The sequence below is a fragment of the Hypanus sabinus genome, chromosome 6 (genome assembly GCF_030144855.1).
Source record: "Hypanus sabinus isolate sHypSab1 chromosome 6, sHypSab1.hap1, whole genome shotgun sequence".
Lineage (NCBI taxonomy): Eukaryota > Metazoa > Chordata > Chondrichthyes > Myliobatiformes > Dasyatidae > Hypanus > Hypanus sabinus.
In genome coordinates this window covers 131,269,534-131,291,932 of record NC_082711.1, presented here as the reverse complement: position 1 = coordinate 131,291,932, position 22,399 = coordinate 131,269,534, and the positions used below count along the sequence as shown (strand labels likewise).

General features: G+C 41.9%; 1 protein-coding gene across 5 annotated transcripts in view; it reads left to right on the top strand.

Annotated features, from left to right (window-relative positions):
• Positions 1-22,399, top strand: part of zzef1 (zinc finger, ZZ-type with EF hand domain 1) — a 303,511-nt gene that overhangs the window by 184,982 nt on the left and 96,130 nt on the right. For all 5 annotated transcript variants that reach the window (XM_059972942.1, XM_059972943.1, XM_059972940.1 and 2 more), the window contains exons 38-43: positions 7,900-8,001; positions 13,576-14,107; positions 15,127-15,299; positions 16,064-16,341; positions 17,042-17,213; positions 20,997-21,129. In XM_059972942.1, the coding sequence (XP_059828925.1) occupies positions 7,900-8,001; positions 13,576-14,107; positions 15,127-15,299; positions 16,064-16,341; positions 17,042-17,213; positions 20,997-21,129 (1,390 nt within the window). The remainder of the gene's footprint in view (positions 1-7,899; positions 8,002-13,575; positions 14,108-15,126; positions 15,300-16,063; positions 16,342-17,041; positions 17,214-20,996; positions 21,130-22,399) is intronic.

Here is a 22,399-nt window from a genome sequence, read left to right as displayed (position 1 = left end):
TCAAACAAGAGGACATGAGTTGAGAGTTAAGGGGCAAAAGTTTAGGGGTAACACGAAGGGGAACTTCTTTACTCAGAGAGTGGTAGCTGTGTGGAACGAGCTTCTGGTAGAAGTGGTAGAGGCAGGTCCGGTATTGTCATTTAAAAAAATTGGAAACAGGAAAGGAATGGAGGGTTATGGGCCGAGTGCAGGTAGGTGGGACTAGGTGGGAGTAAGTGTTGAGCATGGACTAGAAGGGCTGAGATGGCCTGTTTCCCTGCTGTAATTGTTATATAGATAATTAGTAGCCATGTAGAGGGGAGAAATTGTGACCAATGGTGTACCACAGGGATCGGTGTTGTTTGTCATGTGTATTGACAGTGTAGGTGCAATGATTTGTAAATTTGCAGATTGTACCAAAATTGTTTAATGTAGTGGACAGTGAAGATTGTGGTTAAAACAGGCTACACTATATACCAGTGGCTACTTTATAAGCTACCTCCTGTGCCTAATAAACTGGCTAGAGTGTATTTTTGTATTTTTAATTGCCACTGCTGAAGCCCATCCAATTCAAGGTTCGATGTGTTATGCATTCAGAGATGCTCTTCAGCACATTACTCTTGTAAATGTGGTTATTTGAGTTACAGTGACCTTCCTGCTAGCTTGAGCCAGTCTGGCCATTCTCTGACCTCATAACAAGGCGCTTTCGCCCACAGAACTGCCACTCACTGTATGTTTTTATGTTTTTCACACTATTATCTGTAAACTGTAGACAGAGACTGTTCTGTGTGAAAATTCCATTGATCAGCAGCTTCTGAGATATTCAAACCAGCTTGTCTGGTGCCAACAATCATTCCATGGTCAATGTCACTTAGATCACATTTCTTCCCTATTCTAATGTTTGGTCTGAACAACAACTGAACCTCTTGACCACGTGTACAAGCTTTTATGTATAAGTTGCTGCCACATGATTGGCTCATTAGATACTGACATTAATGAGCAGGTGTATCTAATAAAGTGGCCACTGGTTATTTGGGAGGGTGAGCATGGAAATGGCATTTGAAATTTAACTCGGGCAAGTTGCATTTTTAGAAGTTTTTCCAAGTGGGACTTGCACAGTGAATGACAGAGCCCTTGGGAGCATTGCAGAAGAGAAAAAACCCAAGGTATACAAGTACATTGTTCTCTGAAAATAGGAACACAGTTAGACAGAGTGGTGAGGAAGGCATATGGCATGCTTGCCTTCATGTGGAGTTGGGACATGTTACAGCCGCACGGAGTCTTTTGTCTAATTCTGATCACCGCACTAAAGGAAGGCTGTGATAAAGCCAGAGAGGGGGCATAAAAGATTAAGGCCTGAGTTACCAGGAGAATTGTTTGTGTGACACTTCTCCCTGGAAAGAGAGGCGACATGGTAAAGGGATGTACTGTAAAAAGAGAGGCATAGATAGTAGCCTGTGTCTGTTTCCTCTTTAAAGCTAGAGGACATATGTTTAATTGAGCGGCAGTAGGTTTAAAGACGATCTGAGGGGTAATTCTTTCACATATAAGTGGTATCTGGAATGCGCTGCCAGGGTAGGTACTGGAGGCAGGAACTACATTTAAGAAACCAGGTACAAGAATAGGCAAAGCGTAGTGGATGCAGAATTACTGAATGCAAGTGGGATTAGTGTAGGTGAGCTTGATGGTTGACTCAGACTCGGTTGGCCAAAAGTTCTGTTTCAGTTCTATGCATCTCTGACGCTATGAATTCATCAGATGATACGGATGCGACAGGGTCTTTTAAGACACTTTTGGACAGGTACATGGAGCTTAGAAAAATAAAGGGCTGTGGTTAAGCCTAGTAATTTCTAAGGTAGGGACATATTCAGCACAACTTTGTGGGCCAAAGGGCCTGTATTGTGCTGCAGGTTTTCTATGTTTCTAGATGAGTTTGCTGAAAGTCATCTTCCTCTCAGAAAGCTTTTCATGAAAGGTGGTGGATGTTCGCTTTCCAGGCTGCTCCAAGTTGTCCTCAGTTCACGTCAGTTCAGCAGAGCAGTGCAGACTGCTGCTAGTTGTAAAGCTGAGCGGAATGTAGTCCTCCTGGCCTGTAAACTTTGCTAGTTCAGTCTCAGCAAAATCACTGAACTTACTAGCAAAATTGCTGTCCTTTTAATAACGCAGCAGAAATTAGGACCTCAAAGGAGCAGTGGCAGATAGGTAATGCAAGAGATCTTTGTGATCATCTGCCACCAAAAACAGATAAACCGCTTTGGATCCCGCTGGGGGAGAAGGCTCATCGGGGAAACCAGCAATAGCTAGGATCACGGCACTGTGATGGGCTTTGTTGCATAGAGGTGCAGGAAAAAGAATTGCTGAGCTATTGTGGTATGGGGTCCCATGGTAAGGGGAATAGACAGGAGCTTTTGTTACCACAAACGGGACTCCCAATTTGTGTGTTGCCTCCCAGGTGCAAGGGTCAGCAATATTTCATCCTGGAAGGTGAGTATAAACAGCTGGTTGTTTGCATGTAGGCAAATAATCCAACAAAGTGTGAGAATGTCATACCACCAAGGTTAGGGGTGTTTTGGTAGTGTGGAGGGCTGTCAGCAGGACATTGATAGGATGCAAAACTGGGCTGAGAAGTGGCAGATGGAGTTCAACCCAGGTAAGTGTGATGTGGTTCATTTTGGTAGGTCAAATATGATGGCAGAATATAGTATTGGTAAGACTCTTGGCAGCGTGGAGGATCAGAGGGATCTTGGGATCCGAGTCCATAGGATGTTCAAAGCTACTACGCAGGTTGACTCTGTGGTTAAGGCAGCATATGGTGCATTGGCTTTCTTCAACCGTGGGATTGAGTTTAAGAGCCGAGAGGTAATGTTGCAGCTCTATAGGACCCTGGTCAGACCCCACTTGGAGTACTGTGCTCAGTTCTGGTCGCCTCACTACAGGAAGGATGTGAAAACTGTAGAAAGGGTGCAGAGGAGATTTATAAGGATGTTGCCTGGATTGGGAGCATGCCTTATGAGAATAGGTTGAGTGAATTCGGCCTCTTTTCCTTGGAGCGACGGAGGATGAGAGGTGACCTGATAGAGGTGTGTGAGATGATGATTTGCATTGATCGTGTGGATGGTCAGAGGCTGAAGTGGCTAACACGAGAAGGTGCTGGGGAGCAGGTACAGAGGAGATGTTAGGGGTAAGTTTTTTACTCAGAGAGTGGTGAGTGCGTGGAATGGGCTGCCGGCGACGGTGGTGGAGGCGGATACAACAGGGTCTTTTAAGAGACTCCTGGATAGGTACATGGAGCTCAGAAAAATAGAGGGCTATGGGTAACCCTAGGTAATTTCTAAGGTAAGGACATGTTCGGCACAGCTTTGTGGGCTGAAGGGCCTGTATTATGCTGTAAGTTTTCTACTTTTCCATGTTTCTAACCTGAATTTAGGGAGCAAGGAGATAAGTTAAAAAGTAGGACTTCAAAGGTAATAATCTCAGGACTGCTATCTGTGCCACGTGCTGATCAGAGTAGGAATAGCAGCAGAGTTATGATGAAATGTGGCTTGTACACTGGTGCAGGAGGAAAGGTTTCAGATCCCTGGGGAATTGTAACCAATTTTGGGGGAGGTGGGACCAGTACAAACCAGCTAGTCTACACCAGGGCAGGACTGGGAGTAGTGCCCAGGAGGGAATTGTTTACTAGTGCTGTTAGAGTGAGTTTAAACTAATATGGCAGGGGGTGGGAATCCAGGCAGAAAAATAAAGGGAAGCATTGCAGAGACCAAAGCAAAAGTTAGAAAAGAGAGAAGTCGGAGTGGAGTGCAGTGAATCAAATGCAAAGGACACAAATGTTATTAGATTCTGAAAAGACAATGCGTGTAAGGGCATTTTTTCTGAATACCTACAGTATACGAAACAAGCTGTGAATTTGTGGCACAAATCATCTTTTCTTTCTTTTTAAATCTTTTTATTAATTTTTAAGCAAACATGAATACAGAGAGTTTGAGAGTACATAGTTAATGGTTTAAATAGACATTCAAATATATGATAATCAATATATAATAACCTCCCAAACTCATAGTATTTATGAACAAAAGAAATTAAAAAAAAACACAAAAAAGAAAAAAAACACTAACCAACATGTGCCATTGCATAATGTCAGATATATACAGTAGTGCCAATAACGCTGAACCATCCAAATAATTAAGGATAATAAAAGTGATTTTAGGAAAAGACAATTTAACTCATATGAAAATGTTGAATAAATGGTCTCCAAGTTTCTTCAAATTTAACTGAAGGATCAAAGACAACACTTCTAATTTTTTCTAAGCTCAAACAAGAGATAGTCTGAGAAAACCACTGAAATATAGTTGGAGGATTAATTTCTTTCCAATTCAACAAAATAGATCTTCTAGCCATTAATGTAACAAATGCAATCATTCGTCGAGATGAGGGGGATAAATGACTATTATCCACCATTGGTAAACCGAAAATTGCAGGAATAGGATGCGGTTGGAAATTGATATTCAGAACTGTTGAAATAATACTGAAAATATCTTTCCACTAATTTTGCAAACAAGGGCAAGACCAAAACATATGGGTCAATGAAGCAACATCAGAATGACATCTATCACAGGTTGGATTAATATAAGAATAAAATCCAGCAAGTTTATCCTTAGACATATGAGCCCTATGTACAACCTTCAATTGTATTAGGGCATGCTTAGCACAAATAGAAGAAGAATTGACTAATTGTAAAATTTTCTCCCATTGCTCAGTGGATATAAGACAATGAAGTTCTTTTTCCCATTCCTTCTTAATTTTTTCTGATACTTCTGGCTGTATTTTCATGATCGGCACAAATCAATACAAAAGTATGATTCAGTGACCATCACAGAAATGTGGTCGCAGGCCGGAGATGATTGGGAATTAAATATGCAGGGGTATCAAGTAGTACTGAAAGAAGGTAAGGGATGTGGGGTAGCATTCTTAAGGAATCAGATCAGGGTGATGGTGAGAGATGATATAAGATCCAAGAAGCAGAATGTTGAATTCATCTGGGTAGAGATTAGGAATAGCAAAGAGGTGGGGCAGGGGGGAGGGAGAATCACTGTTGAAGTTGTCTATCAGCTAACGAATCATGAAATGTGAGAGGAGCGGGTGATAAACCAAGAAATATCTAATAATTTAAGAATGGAATAGCAGATATCTTGTCAAGTTGGTCAACGCAGTCTTCAAGACTTCAGAGAATGCACCTCTGATAGTTTTCTTGAACAGAAGGTTAGTGAAACTTCCAAGGGAAAATGCTATTTAGATCTGGCCCCACGCAATGAGACAGGTAAAATTAATGATCTTCCATTAGGGATCCTCTTCGAAAGAGTGATCACAGTATGATTAAATTTCTAATACTAATGAAGAGTGCAATAGTTCGATCTAAAATTGGTGCATTGTGCCTAAACAAGCGAGACCACAATGGGTTGAGGGAGAAACTGGTTAGCGTACAAGCTTTTATGATGGGATAGTTGAGGAACAGTGGAAAGCTTTCAAAGAGATTTTTCATGGTGCTCAACAAATGTGTATCTCAATTAAAAGTGGAGCCAGCCTTGGGTAACTAGGGAAATGAAAGAAGGCATCAGCCTAAAAGCTCATGCATGCAAATTTGCCAAAAGTAGTGGGAAGCTGGAAGACTGGGAAAAATTTTAAAAAACAGCACAGAACCACTACACAAGCAATTAGGGGAGGGGAAATAGTTTATGAAAATAAAGTAGTACAAAATATAAAAGTCGACAGTAGAAGTTTTTATAAAGCAGAAAAGAGTGACTAAATTAAATGTAAGTCTCTTGGAAGATGAAAAGGGGGAATTAATATTCGATGATGCGGAAACTGGCCGAAGCATTGAACAACAATTTTCTGTTGGTCTTCACAGTGGAGGTCACATATAACACACCAAAAAGAGATGTTACAGATGTGACAGGAGGTGAGGACCTCAATACAATGACTAAAGAGGTAGTGATGAGCAAACTAGTGACCTAAAAGTAGACTGTCTCTTTGATAGGTATGTGGAGCTTAGAAAAATAGAGGGCTATGCTGTAGGTATTTCTAGAGTAGGTTACATGGTCGGCACAACATTGTGGGCTGAAGGGCCTGGAATGTGCTGTAGATTTGTATGTCCTATGTTCTACCCTAGTCCTGCTGGGATACATTCCAGGGTAATGAAAGAAATGGCAGAAGTTATAGTAGATGTATTTGTAATAATGTACTAAAATTCTCTGGACAAGTCCTAGCAGATTGGAAGACAGCAAATGTCATGCCACTGGGCTTTTTTTTATAAAGGGTGTAGACAAAAGGCAAGTAATTATAGACCAATTATGTTAACATCTGTAGTCGGGAGAATGCTTGAAGCTGTCATATAAATAGTGAGAAGAAATAGTGAGACATGTGAATAGAAGCAAGACACAGCATGGACTCATGAAGGTCAGGGCCTGTTTGGCAAACATACTGATGTTCTTTGAAGTTCTTAAGAGTCTATTAGACAGGTATATGCAGGAATTTGAGGTGGAGGGTTATATGGGAGGCAGGGTTTAAGGGTCGGCACAACATTGCGGGCCGAAGAGCCTGTACTGTGCTGTATTGTTCTATGTTCTATATGATGATGAGTACAGTGGGTAGAGGAGAACAGGTCAATGCTGTATACTTGGATTTCCAGAAGATGTTCAATAAGTGGGCCGCATAAAAGACTTATCCATAAGATAAAGATGTATGGCATTGTGGGCAATGTATTAGCCTGGATAGAGGATTGTTTAACCAATAGAAGACAGACATTTGAGATAAATGGGTGTTTCTCTGGTTGGCAGTCAGTGGTGAGCGCAGTGTGCCGAGGTCCATGCTGTGCTCGCAACTGTTCATGATATGCATTAACAATTTGGAAGAGGAGACGGTTTGACGTATCTAAGTTTGATGATGCTAAATTCAGTGGAAGGGAAATTGTGCAGAGTCTGCAAAGAGGTATACAGTAGATAGGTATGTGAGTGGACAAGGGTCTGGCAGGTGGAGTACAGTGTTGGTAAATGTGAGGCCATCTACTTTGGAAGAGAAAATAGAAGATCGTATTATTATTTAAATGGTGGAAGGTTGCAGATTGTGCAGAGGGAATTGAAAGTAAATCAGTTGCACAAATCCCAAAATGTTGATGTGCAGGTGCAAGAAGGCAAATGGAATGTTGGCCTTCATTGCTAGAGGAACTGAACTTAAGATCAGGTGGCTATACTGAAACCGTACTGGGTACTGGTGGACTGCATTTGGAGTACTGTGTCCAGGCCTGTCTCCTTACTTGAGAAATGATATACTGGTTTTGGAGGCAGTGCAGAGTAGATTCATCAGGTTGGTTCTAGAGATGAGGGGGTTAGCCCATAAGGAGAGATTGAGTCTTCTAGAATTGAGAAGAATGTGAGGAGATCTTATAGAAGCTTAAAATTATGAAAGAGATAGATGTAAGGTCAAGACAGGGAAGTTGCTACCACTGGTGAGACTAGAACTAGGGGACATAGCCTCAAGGGTTGGGGGAATAGATATAGAACAGAGATGAGGAGAAACTACTCTTTCCAGAGAATTGGGAATCTGTAGAATTCTCTCCCCGGGGAAGTACCAGGGGCTAACTCATTAAATATATTTAAGGCACAGTTAGTTTTTTTGCACAGCAGGGTAACTGAAGGTTATGGGGGAAAGGCAGGTAGGTGGAGCTAAGTTCACAGCAAAATCAGCCATGATCTTATTAGTGGCAGAGTGGACTCGATGATCCAGTTGGCTTACTCCTGCTCTTATTTCTTATGTTCCTGTGTTCTAAACCAGTGCATCAATATGGGAAGACTTTCTTTTGAATGATTTTTAGAATGTAGTAGTAACTAGTCCTTGCTTCTAACCTTTCATTGTGTCCATCTTCAGGAATCTACGTCTGCAGATGACCAGAGAGTAACTTTATCTGATACGCAATCCAGAGATGGAGAGGAAGCTGTTCAGAGTTGTCAGGAGAAACTTCGAAAGAAGGTAGAGTCACCTGAGATGCTAGTCCTGCAGTGTTGATGTTTGGAGGTGCCCAGGTGTTACTAGCATCTGTAATTGTTTAGTTATTTGTAGTATCCAAATTGGATACCTGGTCTGGCCTGCTATGGTGACATCTGTTGTTGTATTACTTCTGAGATCCTACAAATTATACTCAGGAAATTTTGCTTCCTTATCTCCTCCCATGGTGGACATTGTGGTGTAAATGTTGGGCAGCACATCAGAGATCATGGAGACAAATTAAAGTATCCTTCTCTTTCTGTGTTATGGCTCTGGAATTAAAATAACGTTACTTCAGAGATTCTGCTTCTTGATTGTAATCTAGCTTCCTTCAAGACCTTCCCTCTTTCTATGTCATCAGGGAGAAAGGTGTCCCTAAATATCTCCTGGACTGCTACTATTGTGGTCCCTTGGGATAGGGAGTAACCTGCTTCTACTCGAGTTTAATGGGTTCTCAGATGACTGACTCAGTTGGGGACAAAGGTGTCTGATGAAATGGACAGGTGGGTACTTCAAGAGGTGGCGTTTTCCTTTTGCTGTTTATGCTGGACCTGTGTCAGCCTGATACATTCTGCATGCCACTACTTCACTTTAAATGATGATCTCTTACTACCTTTCCTTTTGGTTAGTCCTGACGAAGGGTCTTGGCCCGAAACGTCGACAGTACTTCTCCTATAGATTAATAACAATACAGTATATATGAAGGAAAAGAAAATAAAGAAAAGACGCCAAACTTATCAAAGTCCAAACCACTTTGTGCACAACCATTGGAGCTCAATTACTGAAGTCTTCTGGCCACCATTTGATCCCCTCCGAACTCCTCGACTCGCAGCTCAGGACCACCTGAAGTTGTCAACCAAGCACATCTATCTTTGTCTCCTCTCCTCAGGGTACCTCCTGGTCTCGGACCCCTGCTTGGGGTCCATTCCTCACCCAGTTTACAGCATCGCATCCTCTCTCTCTCACCCCCTCGCGCCAATCTCCCCAAAAGCCCGCCGACAATAGCTTACAGACTCAGAAGAAAGAACAACATTAATCCCAATTGGTTTACAAAGGAATACAATTCTCATTATCAGTAAATTTTAACTCAAACAAGCTTCCAGCACTCTCTCGCAATAAAGAAGCATTCCTACTTTTAACAAAACAAAGAAGCCATTGTGATTAACATACGCAGTAACAAAGAAAAAGAAGAAGCCCCCTTTACACATGTTACTTCACTTATCCTTCCAGTGAGTTCAGAGGATTGTGCAGATACATTGTCAGTTGTGTCTTGAAGTGTCTACTATAGATAGTCCAGGTCTCAGAAGTACATGAGAGATCAGGGATCATGCCACTTAACAAACTAACATGTTGCAAGTATTGAAGCACTCTTCTTCAGCTGACTGAGTCTGTGTTGGTAAATTGAGGGCAGCAGTGAAGTTTGTCTTTACCAAGAGGTAGCTTCTAACCTATGAAAAATGGTCCAAGTTTTCCGGGTCTTGCTATGGGCCTTCATTGACAGAGAGAGATTTGATGCTGCTAGGGTAGCTTACTAATAGACATTGTCTTGTGAATGTTGAGCGTATGATGCATTCTCTTGTATAAGCTATTATCTTGTGGCTTGGAGCTAGGTCTCTGAGTGGTTGCAAATGCAGGCATAACCTGCATTCTGTGGCTTGACTAGTGAAGCTGCTGTAACCTCTTGAGTGTGGGTTATATAGCTTCCCTTTGGTTCAGGAAGAATATTCCCTCCGCTGGGAACTTTTCAAAAATGAGGGGCAGCATGGTGGTGTGAAAGAAGAAACGTCAGGCTGCCTTCTTGTTCTTTCATTCTGCTTATGGTCACCCAGTACCCTCTTGTCTGCACTCTCCTGAGCTGACCTCGTGAAATGTGTTATCATAGAACACGTAACTTTGAACGTGGTGTGTAGCAATGTGGAGCTCGCACTCCTTTGATAACATTCCAACATGGTGCCAACTGTGCATGCCATGGGTGTGAAGTGCCTCTGTTTAGTTGGTGAACTTGATGGATAAGTAAATTTCAAAAAACTCCCAACTGTTAAATTGCATTGCATTACTTAACCCTGTTGAATTTTTTGAATTTCCCAGCTTTTTATTGAAACCATCAAGCCCCTATTTCTGTACCTCTCTGTCTGAACTCATTGTACCTGTGCAACGAGAACATGGAACCCTACAGCCCAGTATAGGCTCTTCGGCCCACAACGTTGTACCAGAATTGTAACCTATTTAAAAATCGATCTAACTCTTCTCGCCTACATAGCTCTCCATTTTCTTTTATCTTCCATATGTCTATCAAAGAGTTTCTTCATTGTCCCTAATGTATCTGCCTCTGCAGCCACCCTTACGACATTCCATGTACCCATCACTCTGTAAACTGTGTATGAAAAAACTGCCTCTGACATCCTGCTATACTTTTCACAAATCACCTTAAAATTATGCCCCTTCATATTAGCCATTTGGGGAAAGTCTCTCACTATCCACTTGATCAATGCCTCTTATCTTGAGATCATTGAAAGCTGAAGATGCAGGATAGCGTAGCAGTTAGTATTGCTGTTACAGCTCGGGGTGTTCTGGAGGTTGGAGTTCAGTTCCAGCGTTGTCTGTAAGGAGTGTCTGTACATCCTCCCCGTGGAATGCCTGGATTTTCTCCAGGTCCTTCAGGTTCCTCCCTCAATCCGCAGACGTCCTGGACAGGTTAACTGGTGGCTGTAAATCATCCCATGATTACGTTTAGGCTAAATGGTCACTGTAAATTGTCCCGTGATTACGTTTAGGCTAATTGATCACTGTAAATTGTCCCGTGATTACGTTCCGGTTAATTGATCACTGTAAATTGTCCCCTGATTACGTTCGGGTTAATTGGTCGCTGTAAATTGTCCTCTGATTACGTTCCAGTTAATTGGTCGCTGTAAATTGTCCTCTGATTACGTTCCGGTTAATTGGTCGCTGTAAATATCCCGTGATTACGTTCCGGTTAATTGGTCGCTGTAAATTGTCCTCTGATTACGTTCGGGTTAATTGGTCGCTGTAAATATCCCGTGATTACGTTCCGGTTAATTGGTCGCTGTAAATTGTCCTCTGATTACGTTCCGGTTAATTGGTCGCTGTAAATTGTCCCGTGATTACGTTCCGGTTAATTGATCGCTGTAAATTGTCCCCTGATTACGTTCGGGTTAATTGGTCGCTGTAAATTGTCCTCTGATTACGTTCCAGTTAATTGGTCGCTGTAAATTGTCCTCTGATTACGTTCCGGTTAATTGGTCGCTGTAAATATCCCGTGATTACGTTCCGGTTAATTGGTCGCTGTAAATTGTCCCCTGATTACATTCCGGTTAATTGGTCGCTGTAAATTGTCCTCTGATTACGTTCCGGTTAATTGGTCGCTGTAAATATCCCCTGATTACGTTCGGGTTAATTGGTCGCTGTAAATTGTCCCCTGATTACATTCCGGTTAATTGGTCGCTGTAAATTGTCCTCTGATTACGTTCCGGTTAATTGGTCGCTGTAAATATCCCCTGATTACGTTCCGGTTAATTGGTCGCTGTAAATTGTCCTCTGATTACGTTCGGGTTAATTGGTCGCTGTAAATATCCCGTGATTACGTTCCGGTTAATTGGTCGCTGTAAATTGTCCTCTGATTACGTTCCGGTTAATTGGTCACTGTAAATTGTCCCCTGATTACGTTCGGGTTAATTGGTCGCTGTAAATTGTCCCGATTACGTTCCGGTTAATTGGTCGCTGTAAATTGTCCCCTGATTACGTTCCGGTTAATTGGTCGCTGTAAATTGTCCTCTGATTACGTTCGGGTTAATTGGTCACTGTAAATATCCCGTGATTACGTTCCAGTTAATTGGTCGCTGTAAATTGTCCCCTGATTACATTCCGGTTAATTGGTCGCTGTAAATTGTCCTCTGATTACATTCCGGTTAATTGGTCGCTGTAAATATCCCCTGATTACGTTCGGGTTAATTGGTCGCTGTAAATTGTCCTCTGATTACGTTCGGGTTAATTGGTCGCTGTAAATTGTCCTCTGATTATGTTCCGGTTAATTGGTCGCTGTAAATTGTCCTCTGATTGCGTTCAGGTTAATTGGTCGCTGTAAATATCCCGTGATTATGTTCCGGTTAATTGGTCGCTGTAAATTGTCCTCTGATTACGTTCGGGTTAATTGGTCGCTGTAAATATCCCGCGATTACGTTCCGGTTAATTGGTCGCTGTAAATTGTCCCCTGATTACGTTCGGGTTAATTGGTCACTGTAAATTGTCCCCTGATTACGTTCGGGTTAATTGGTCGCTGTAAATTGTCCCGATTACGTTCCGGTTAATTGGTCGCTGTAAATTGTCCCCTGATTACGTTCCGGTTAATTGGTCGCTGTAAATTGTCCTCTGATTACGTTCGGGTTAATTGGTCACTGTAAATATCCCGTGATTACGTTCCAGTTAATTGGTCGCTGTAAATTGTCCCCTGATTACATTCCGGTTAATTGGTCGCTGTAAATTGTCCTCTGATTACATTCCGGTTAATTGGTCGCTGTAAATATCCCCTGATTACGTTCGGGTTAATTGGTCGCTGTAAATTGTCCTCTGATTACGTTCGGGTTAATTGGTCGCTGTAAATTGTCCTCTGATTATGTTCCGGTTAATTGGTCGCTGTAAATTGTCCTCTGATTGCGTTCAGGTTAATTGGTCGCTGTAAATATCCCGTGATTATGTTCCGGTTAATTGGTCGCTGTAAATTGTCCTCTGATTACGTTCGGGTTAATTGGTCGCTGTAAATATCCCGCGATTACGTTCCGGTTAATTGGTCGCTGTAAATTGTCCCCTGATTACGTTCGGGTTAATTGGTCGCTGTAAATTGTCCTCTGATTATGTTCCGGTTAATTGGTCGCTGTAAATTGTCCTCTGATTGCGTTCAGGTTAATTGGTCGCTGTAAATATCCCGTGATTATGTTCCGGTTAATTGGTCGCTGTAAATTGTCCTCTGATTACGTTCGGGTTAATTGGTCGCTGTAAATATCCCGCGATTACGTTCCGGTTAATTGGTCGCTGTAAATTGTCCCCTGATTACGTTCCGGTTAATTGGTCGCTGTAAATTGTCCTCTGATTACGTTCGGGTTAATTGGTCGCTGTAAATATCCCCTGATTACGTTCCGGTTAATTGGTCGCTGTAAATTGTCCCCTGATTACGTTCCGGTTAATTGGTCGCTGTAAATGTCCCGTGATTATGTTCAGGTTAATTGGATTTGTTGGGGTTACTGGGGCCATGTGGCTCTAAGGGCTAACTCCATATTGCATTGCCAGAATTAAATTTTTTAACATTCTGTTTTTATTGTTTCATTCCCAATTATCTTTGCTTATTAAAAGCTGCTGTTCCTGCATCTGTCTGCCTACCTGTTTCTACACTTTGCTTTCCTACTCTATTTAAAACATAACTCTTCGGTTTCTTCTGATTGCCTGGTCTAGTTTCTCCTTGTACATATTTAGTCTCATAGCACTCCCATGATTAGCCCTGGGGTAGTTTGCTAGGTTTTCCTGACTCTACTTTGCATCTATTTCCAGTTAAAATCAAGCGCCAGTGATACCACCTTGGCAAGTATTGACAGCATTGAGTGGGAGAGCGCACAGGTTCTAGAGATACCTGGATCCAGGAGTGATGCTTCATCTTTGGAGAAGAGAACTGTATGCCAAGGATCTTCATCCTTGTCGGACTCCTGTGAAATGTTTTCATCCAGTCAGTTGAGTGTCCCTGCAGTTGCAGCTAATGCATCAGGAGATGAGGTTAAGTCCACCAGTTCCACGAATAGCATTTCTTCATCACAACATCCTTCCTCTGGAATTTCCAGTAAGAACTCTAAAGTTGAACAGCATCTAAACAGTTCACATTCTGTAATATCTACTTCAGCAACAGCAGAGCCATCTTTCACCTCCAGTACTGAATCTGACACAGTCTCAAAATCATCCTCCAGTGACGCAGCAAAGTCGGCTGCCTCCGAATCAGTACCACAGTCCTCCATGTCAAGTGCACAGCCATTTGAATCCAAAACAGGGTATCAACAATTGCCTGCGATGGATGTGAAGATGCTTAGAGCAGGTAACTTTGCTTTATTCACTAAGATACAAAGGGCATTGGTTACTTTTATCAAAACTGACTATTTTGATAACTAATGAATGAATTTGAGCTACTGAAAGGATATCTTAAAGCTGAGGTGTAGACCTGCATTGCCCCTTTGTAAAAGAGGTGAGTCACATTGTGCATTTTTAGGCCTCTTATCTAAGAAAGGATGTGCTGGCAGTGGACAGGGTCCAAAGGAGATACACAAGAATGATCACATGAATGAAAGGGTTAACGTGTAAGGAGTGCTTGATGGCTCTGGGCCTGCATTCTTTGGAGTTTAGAAGAATGAGAGGAGATCTCATTGAAACCTATCGAATATTGATATGCTGAAATATCGACACGCAGTCGGTAAGTCGTTTTGAGACTAGTTTATTCAAACTTCGTGGCGCTGGCATTTAAATCCCTAGCGCCCGTCCTCTTCGGGCCTAAATGATGTCAGAGGTGCATTACCAAAATCTCCCCCCGCACGCTGGCTATTTGTGAGCCGGTTCGCCTGCGCAGAAAGTGGGTTGCCACAATGCCTAGATAGAGTGGATGTGGAGAGGGTGTTTCCTATAATGGGGGAGAGGGCACAGAATGTCCCTTTAGAACAGAGAAATTTCTTTAGCCAGAGGGTAATGAATCTGTGGAATTCATTGCCACGGGCAGCTCTGAAGGCCGAGTCATTGCGTATATTTAAAGCGGAGGTTGATAGGTTTTTGATTAGTAAGGGTGCTAAAGGTTACAGGGAGAAGGTGGGTCAATGTGGTTGAGGGGGTAATAGATCAGCCATAATAGAATGGTGGAGTATACTTGATGGGTCTAATGGCCAGATCCTGCTTCTGTTCTTTTATGACTTTGGAAACAAGGCTGTGATCAGATTGAATGGCTTGTCGGCTTGAGATGCTGAATGGTGTCATCATATCATTGCTTGTGATAAGTAGGGAAGGACCTTATTGGGCAGTGCAATGTCCATTTTTCTGTGAGGTAGAATTGAAAATCATATTGATTTGCAGGGCCAAAGTCTGCCTGGAGAACCACTGTGGACCATTCACATGGATCGAAAGCTGCCATCAAGATGGATGCTCGTGAAAAGCAGGCCTTGCACAGCCAAGACCAAGTCTTTGCAGAGTGTTTGGAGGAGAGAATACTGGGTCTGCTTGCTGCCATGCTTCCTCCTGTAAAAACTGTAAGAACCTAACATACTTTCAGCCAGAGACATTTCCCTGTATTTAACAAATAGGTTTATATACATCTGACTTCCCTGTAATTACTTAGTTGTCTGATGTTTCACATTTATTTAAGTGTATGAAGGTGGCCTTGAAGAGTTATTTTGAGTGAATAATTTGATGGTTAGTTTCTAAGAGCTGGTTTGGAAAACAAAGATGTGGAGAACTTTGCGACTTAAATTTGTTCAGCTCTGTTAAGCAAAATAATCACAGATGCATTTTTTGTCCTTAGTCCAATAAAGCGGTATGAGTAGTTAACCAAAAGCAAGCTGCAAGGTTGGTTTCCAATTTCCAGTAACAGAACAAAGAAAGACGGGGTTTGGAGCAGGAATTCCAGAGTTTAGCTGTCAGTGGTAAAGTGATTGAACTCAGGGGTGTACAAGAGGCCAGAACTTGGGCTGCAAAATAAATTATACAGATGCAAGGCTGTATTGAGGGATTTGAAAATTAGGGTGAGCAATTGTGAATTGAGGCCTTGCTTTACTAGGAGTTGGTGTAAGTCAGTGAGCACAGAGGTGAAAGGAGGTGCGATGTGACTGAGCTTAAGGACAGGAGGATTGAGAGGAGTTAGCCAGACAGGCTTTGGAAAGGTCAAATGTATGAGGATGTCAAAAATGGTTTGTAAATTATGCAGAGGGAAATGAATCCTTGTATCTACAATAGCAGAGTAACTTTTAATGATTTCTGGAAGATTGTAAGATAATTTATTGCATATTTTCCACAGGACTCAACCATGTGCTTACCTAATCTAAGGCAGGTACTGAAGCTCCTATTTCAAGTGGCAATGCAGAATCCTGGGCAGTTACTTGAAACCTATCATTTTACACTGGGACTGCTTGGGCAGCTGCTGATAAGAATCTCTCCAGAAGAAGCTGATGCAGCAGTAAAGGAAGTCCTCTTTGCATCTTGGACTCTTCTCAGCACAGCAGAAGGCAAATTAAAATGTCCAGGATGGATGACAACGCAGGTTTTATTCAGCCTTGGAGCAGTCTGCTTGGACTGGTACAGTTTGTTTGTTGCAGGGTTTTGAAGTTTATAAAGTCAAACTAGCAAAAAAGATTTAAACTGAACAGAAAATTGTGTAATTCCCAATATTTATTTATTTGATTGATCTATTTGTTGAGATACAACATAGAATGGGCCCTTTGGGTCACACCACCCAGCAATCCGTGACTTAACCCCGAGCCTAATCACAGGACAATTTACAATGACCAATTAACCTACCAACTGATAAGTTTTTGGCCTGTGGTAGGAAACCCATGCGGTCACGGGGAGAACGTACAATCTCCTTGCAGACAGTGATGGGGATTGAACCTGTGTCGCCGGTACTATAAAGCGTTGTGCAAATAGGATATGGGTGTTTACTGTGGCCGTGATCGGAGAAAGGGCTCTGCTGCCTAGTCTTCACTGGATGATCATTGGAGCTGTTGGAGGCGCCGCCTGTCAGATAAGACTGAAGTTCGTTCTCTTTTTGGATGGAAAAATCCATGTGAGGAAAAGTGAGGGATAATTCAGTTGTAAAACACTTCAGAATAGCATGAGGTTGTTAAAAGCAACGTTTAGTGTAGATGCAATAGTAACTACTCACTTCCCAACTTATGTCCAGAAAACTGAAGTATGCTCAGATGGTATTAAACTGTTGTTTTTAACCACTTGAATGGAGTAATACTCTGTCGTCATGTTTTTCTCCTGTTTGATCCAGGATTAGCCTGGACTGGGCATCTTCCGTCGCGGACATCCTCAGAGACTTGAACTCTAGCCCCCAGTGGCAAAAAGTGATTGCTGCCTTCACAAAGCACTGCACTGAGGAGCTCCCCTACCGTTTAAAACGCACCAATATCTTTGCACTGCTGGTTCTGGTGGGATTTCCAGAGGTAAGAGCAAGCCTATAGATATTGTTAGTCTGCGTTATTTAAGCATATTGTAGTGTAATGAACCACAATGTGGTAAGGACACTCACTGGTATTGGACGTACTGTACAGTGACAAAATGACTCAATCTTTTTTCAGATGTGAATGTTAAGGCTGGAATTTATGCTCCCATTTCTTAATGCCCCCTAAACCTGTCTCTGAGACTACTGTACTTCAGAGACAGTTCAGAACCACCTCATCAAAGTAAGTTGCAGAAACTTGTAAAATTAGTTAGCTCCAACAAGGGTACTCGCATTTGTAGTATCCAAGGCATCGTCAAGGAGCAGGGCTTTAGGATGGCAGTGTCCGTCGTTAACCATGTAACAATTACAGCACGGAAACAGGCCATCTCAGCTCTTCTAGTCCTTGCTGACACTTACACTCACCTAGTCCCACTGGCCCGCACTCAGCCCATAACCCTCCATTCCTTTCCTGTCCATATACCTATCTAATTTTACTTTAAATGACAATATCGAACCTGCCTCTACCACTTCTACTGGAAGCTCGTTCCACACAGCTACCACTCTCTGAGTAAAGAAGTTCCCCCTCGTGTTACCCTTAAACTTTTGCCCCCAACTCTCAACTCATGTCCTCTTGTTTGAATCTCCCCTACTCTCAATGGAAAAAGTCTATCCACGTCAACTCTGTCTGTCCTCCTCATAATTTTAAATACCTCTATCAAGTCCCCCCTCAACCTTCTACGCTCCAAAGAATAAAGACATAACTTGTTCAACCTTTCCCTGTAACTAAGGTGCTGAAACCCAGGTAACATTCTAGTAAATCTTCTCTGTACTCTCTCTATTTTGTTGACACCTTTCCTATAATTCAGTGACCAGAACTGTACACAATACTCCAAATTCGGCCTTACCAATGCCTTGTACAATTTAACATTACATCCTAACTCCTATACTCAATGCTCTGATTTATAAAGGCCAGCATACCAAAAGCTTTCTTTACCACCCTATCCACATGAGATTCCACCTTCAGGGAACTATGCACCATTATTTTCCTAGATCACTCTGTTCTACTGCATTCTTCAATGCCCTACCATTTACCATTTATGTCCTATTTGGATTATTCCTACCAAAATGTAGCACCTCACACCTATCAGCATTAAACTCCATCTGCCATCTTTCAGCCCACTCTTCTAACTGGCCTAAATCTCTCAGCAAGCTTTGAAAACCTACTTCATTATCCACAACGCCACCTACATTAGTATCACCTGCATACTTACTAATCCAATTTATCACCCCATCATCCAGATCATTAATGTATATGTGAAACAACATTGGACCTGGTACAGATCCCTGAGGCACACCACTAGTCACCGACCTCCAACCTGACAAACAGTTATCCACCACTTCTCTCTGGCATCTCCCATCCAGCCACTGTTGAATCCATTTTACTACTTCAATATTAATACCTAACGATTGAACCTTCCTAACTAACGTTCTGTGCGGAACCTTGTCAAAGGCCTTACTGAAATCCATATAGACAACATCCACTGCTTTACCCTTGTCAACTTTCCTAGTAACCTCTTCAGAAAATTCATAAGATTTGTCAAACATGACCTTCCACGCACAAATCCATGTTGACTGCTCTTAATCAGACCCTGTCTATCCAGATAATTATATATACCATCTCTAAGAATACTTTCCATTAATTTACCCACCACTGACGTCAAACTGACAGGCCTATAATTGCTAGGTTTACTCTTAGAACCCTTTTTAAACAATGGAATCACATGAGCAATACGCCAATCCTCCAGCACCATCCTTGTTTCTAATGATATTTGAAATATTTCTGTCAGAGCCCCTACTATTCTACACTAACCCCTCAAGATCCTAGAGAATATCCTGTCAGGACCTGGAGACTTATCCATTCTTAAACTCTTTAAAAGCTCTAGTACTTCCTCTTCTTTAATCATCATAGTTTCCATAACTTCCCTACTTGTTTCCCTTACCTTACACAATTCAATATCCTTCTCCTTAGTGAATACCAATGGAAAGAAATTGTTCAAAATCTCCCCCATCTCTTTCGGCTCCACACATAGCTGTCCACTCTGATTCTCTAAGGGACCAATTTTATCCCTCACTATCCAGGATCCCCACCACCCAGAACATGGCCACTGCTCACTGTGACCATCTTCCTGAAGTACAGAAGCTTGAAGGCACACACTCAACGATTCAGGAACAGTTTCTCCCCTCTGCCATCTGATTTCTGAATGGACATTGAACCCATCAACACTGTCTCACTACTTTTTTATTTCTGTTTTTTGCAGTACTTATTTTAACTTAACTACTTAACAGACAAATTTATACCTAATGTAACTCAGTTTTTTCTCTATATTTATTTATCATGTACTTCATTGTACTGCTGCTGTAAATTGAACAAAGTTCACAGCATATGCTGGTGATATTAAATCTGATTTTAATTTTCCCCTCCTTCAAGGACATTAGTCAAATCAATGTTGGCAATAAATGGGTTTCACAATCTCCACTACCCTCCTTTTGCTATAGGGTTTATTTCATCACTCAGATTTAAGTTCCCCAACTGCTTGTGAGGGATTCATATTAATGCCTTCAGATTTATAGTCATTCATTGGGTTATCAGTTCTGAAGCCCCACCTTTTCTAAGGCCTATTTTCCTGTCCAGTGACAATCTAGATCAGGGGTTCCTAACCTATTTTTATGCCATGGATCAATACCATTAAGCGAGAGGTTCTTTGACTCCAGGTTGGGAGCCCTGATCTAGATTGGTGTCATTTCTCCTGTGGATTTCAGAACGTTGACCTTGCTGAACATCATAAACTAAGTGATGTAGAATAACTGACTGCATTGTGAAAGTAGATTGTAGCTGTTTCCAAGTACTTGTTCAGACTAAATTACTCTGCCTTCAAGCACTCCTTTTAAAAACACTTTAATTCTTTGTGTTTTATATTTGTTATTTATAACTAATGCAATGTGAAGTCATGGTATTAAATACCTATAGTGTTGCAAGTCAGGAGCCTAATTGCATGTGATAGTGCTAGTATTTACATATTTTCAAACTGTTATAGCAAACTATCCCAAGCACTTCACAAACCATTAATTAACATTGAAAGTATATAACGGATACTGGGGCAGATGACCAACAGCATGTTCTGAGGTTGATTTTGAGAAGCTGGTAACATGTGCATGTTAGTAGAGACGTAGTTGATTTATGAGCAAGTAGGGCACAGCTCTAAACTGGCTGTGATTGCCACCACTTTTTCTTCCAGTACCATCAGCTTTGGTAAGTCCTAACTTGTTCACATTACAGTTTAGAAAGCTCTAAGTACAAGGATTTTAAAAGGGATTGACAAGGTAGATACCAAGGAGCTGCCATTTCTGCTTAAAGGATTTGAACTAGTGTCAGGCTAAACAGTTGGACTGATATTTAAAAAGGTGATTTGAGCACCTTAGGATTTCTACACTTCAGAAGCTATGAATGCTCTGTTGTTGAGTCAATTCAGGTAGAGATTGATGAGTTTTTGGACACGAGATTAGGGAATCAGGTAGGAAAGTAAGCAAGGTACAGCTCAGCTCCACTCTTGTCAAATGGTAAATCAGTGGAAAATATTGTCCTCTAATTTTATCTACTAATGAATTGTGTCAGAATTCTGCCAAACAAAATAATATTGCATAGTAATTGGAACTCAGTATAATGTACTAAAATTGTAATTTATGCCTACATTGATTTTAAATTACAAACTTTCCACTTAAACAGGTATTATGCAGGGGAATACGTACTGTTTACATAGACAATGCCAATGAAACTCATGATGTTATCGTTGTGAAACATTTCACAGAGAAGATTCAAGCTGTCGTAATTGACATCAAGACTCGCAAACGTAAAACAGGTCAGCATTCGCAGTCGTTAACTGATCCATTGATCCTACCTTGGAGTGATGAGTGACAAACATAGCCTCACAACTCAAACTGTCAAGTTCATGATCTGTCAGTGGCGGCAACATGAATTAGTGTAAACGAGAGAAAATCTGAATAAATATTGTCAATCCTAGGAGTCAGTTGAAAAGAGGAATTAATTTAGCCCCAAAATGAGCTATTGCCTGCGGCAGTACAGAATAGCCTTGATTCCTGAAAGAGTTAGTATGATTGTAGTACCAAGTAAGATTGAATCACAGGTTACAGATTTTGATGCATTGCAGTTCTGCTTCTGGCACAGAGAAAGAATAAATGGGCAATTTTGTGTGAGCTCTTCAGTTTTTAAATTAAATTGATGGAGCATTTTCACAAAAGTTGCCAAATTCAAAAGAAGTATCTGTGCACTGTGAGCACAACTTTGCTTGGCAAGAGATCTGTATCCATCCTGGTAAGTCAACAAAACTGGGGAAACCTTAAGTGATAGGTGTGTTTTCGGAGACTGCTCTCCACTGCTGATATGTGTTCCAGGCTGTTAACAGAAGAAAGTGGAGAGGGGTGGGTGGAATGGTGACAGTGCTGACCATCAGCTTTCAATCCTAAGCAACACACACAAAATGCTACAGAAATGATTAAACAGTCGATGTTTCAGGCCAAGACCCTTCTTCGGGACTGAAAAGGAAGGGGGAAGAAGCCAGAATAAACAGATGGGGAAGGGGAAGGAGGCTAGTTACAAGGTGATGGATGAAGCCAGGTGGGAAAGAAAAGTAAAGGGCTGGAGAGGAAAGAGTCTGACAGGACAGGAAAGAGGACCAGTGGAGAAAGGGACCAAGAGGAAGTGATGGGTAGGAGAAAAACGGTAAAAGACCAGAGTGGTGAATAGAGAAAAATACCACAATGAGAAAACAGTATGCCATCAGGTTGGAGGCTATCCAGGCGGAATATAAGGTGTTTCTCCTTCACCCTGAGGTTGGCCTCATCTTGGCACAAGAGGATGTCGTGGACCAACGTGTCAGAATGGGCATTGGAGTTAAGATGTTTGGCCACTGGGAAAGTTCTGCTTTAGGCGGATGGAGCAGAGGTGCTCGACGAAGCGGTCCCCTAGTTTCCAGTGGGTCTCACCAATGTAGATAAGGCCGTATTAGGAGCACCAGAGACAGTAGATGACTCCAGCAGATTTGCAGGTGAAATTTTGCCTCACCTGGAAGGACTGTTTGGAGCACTCAGTGGAAGTGAGGGGGGAGGTGA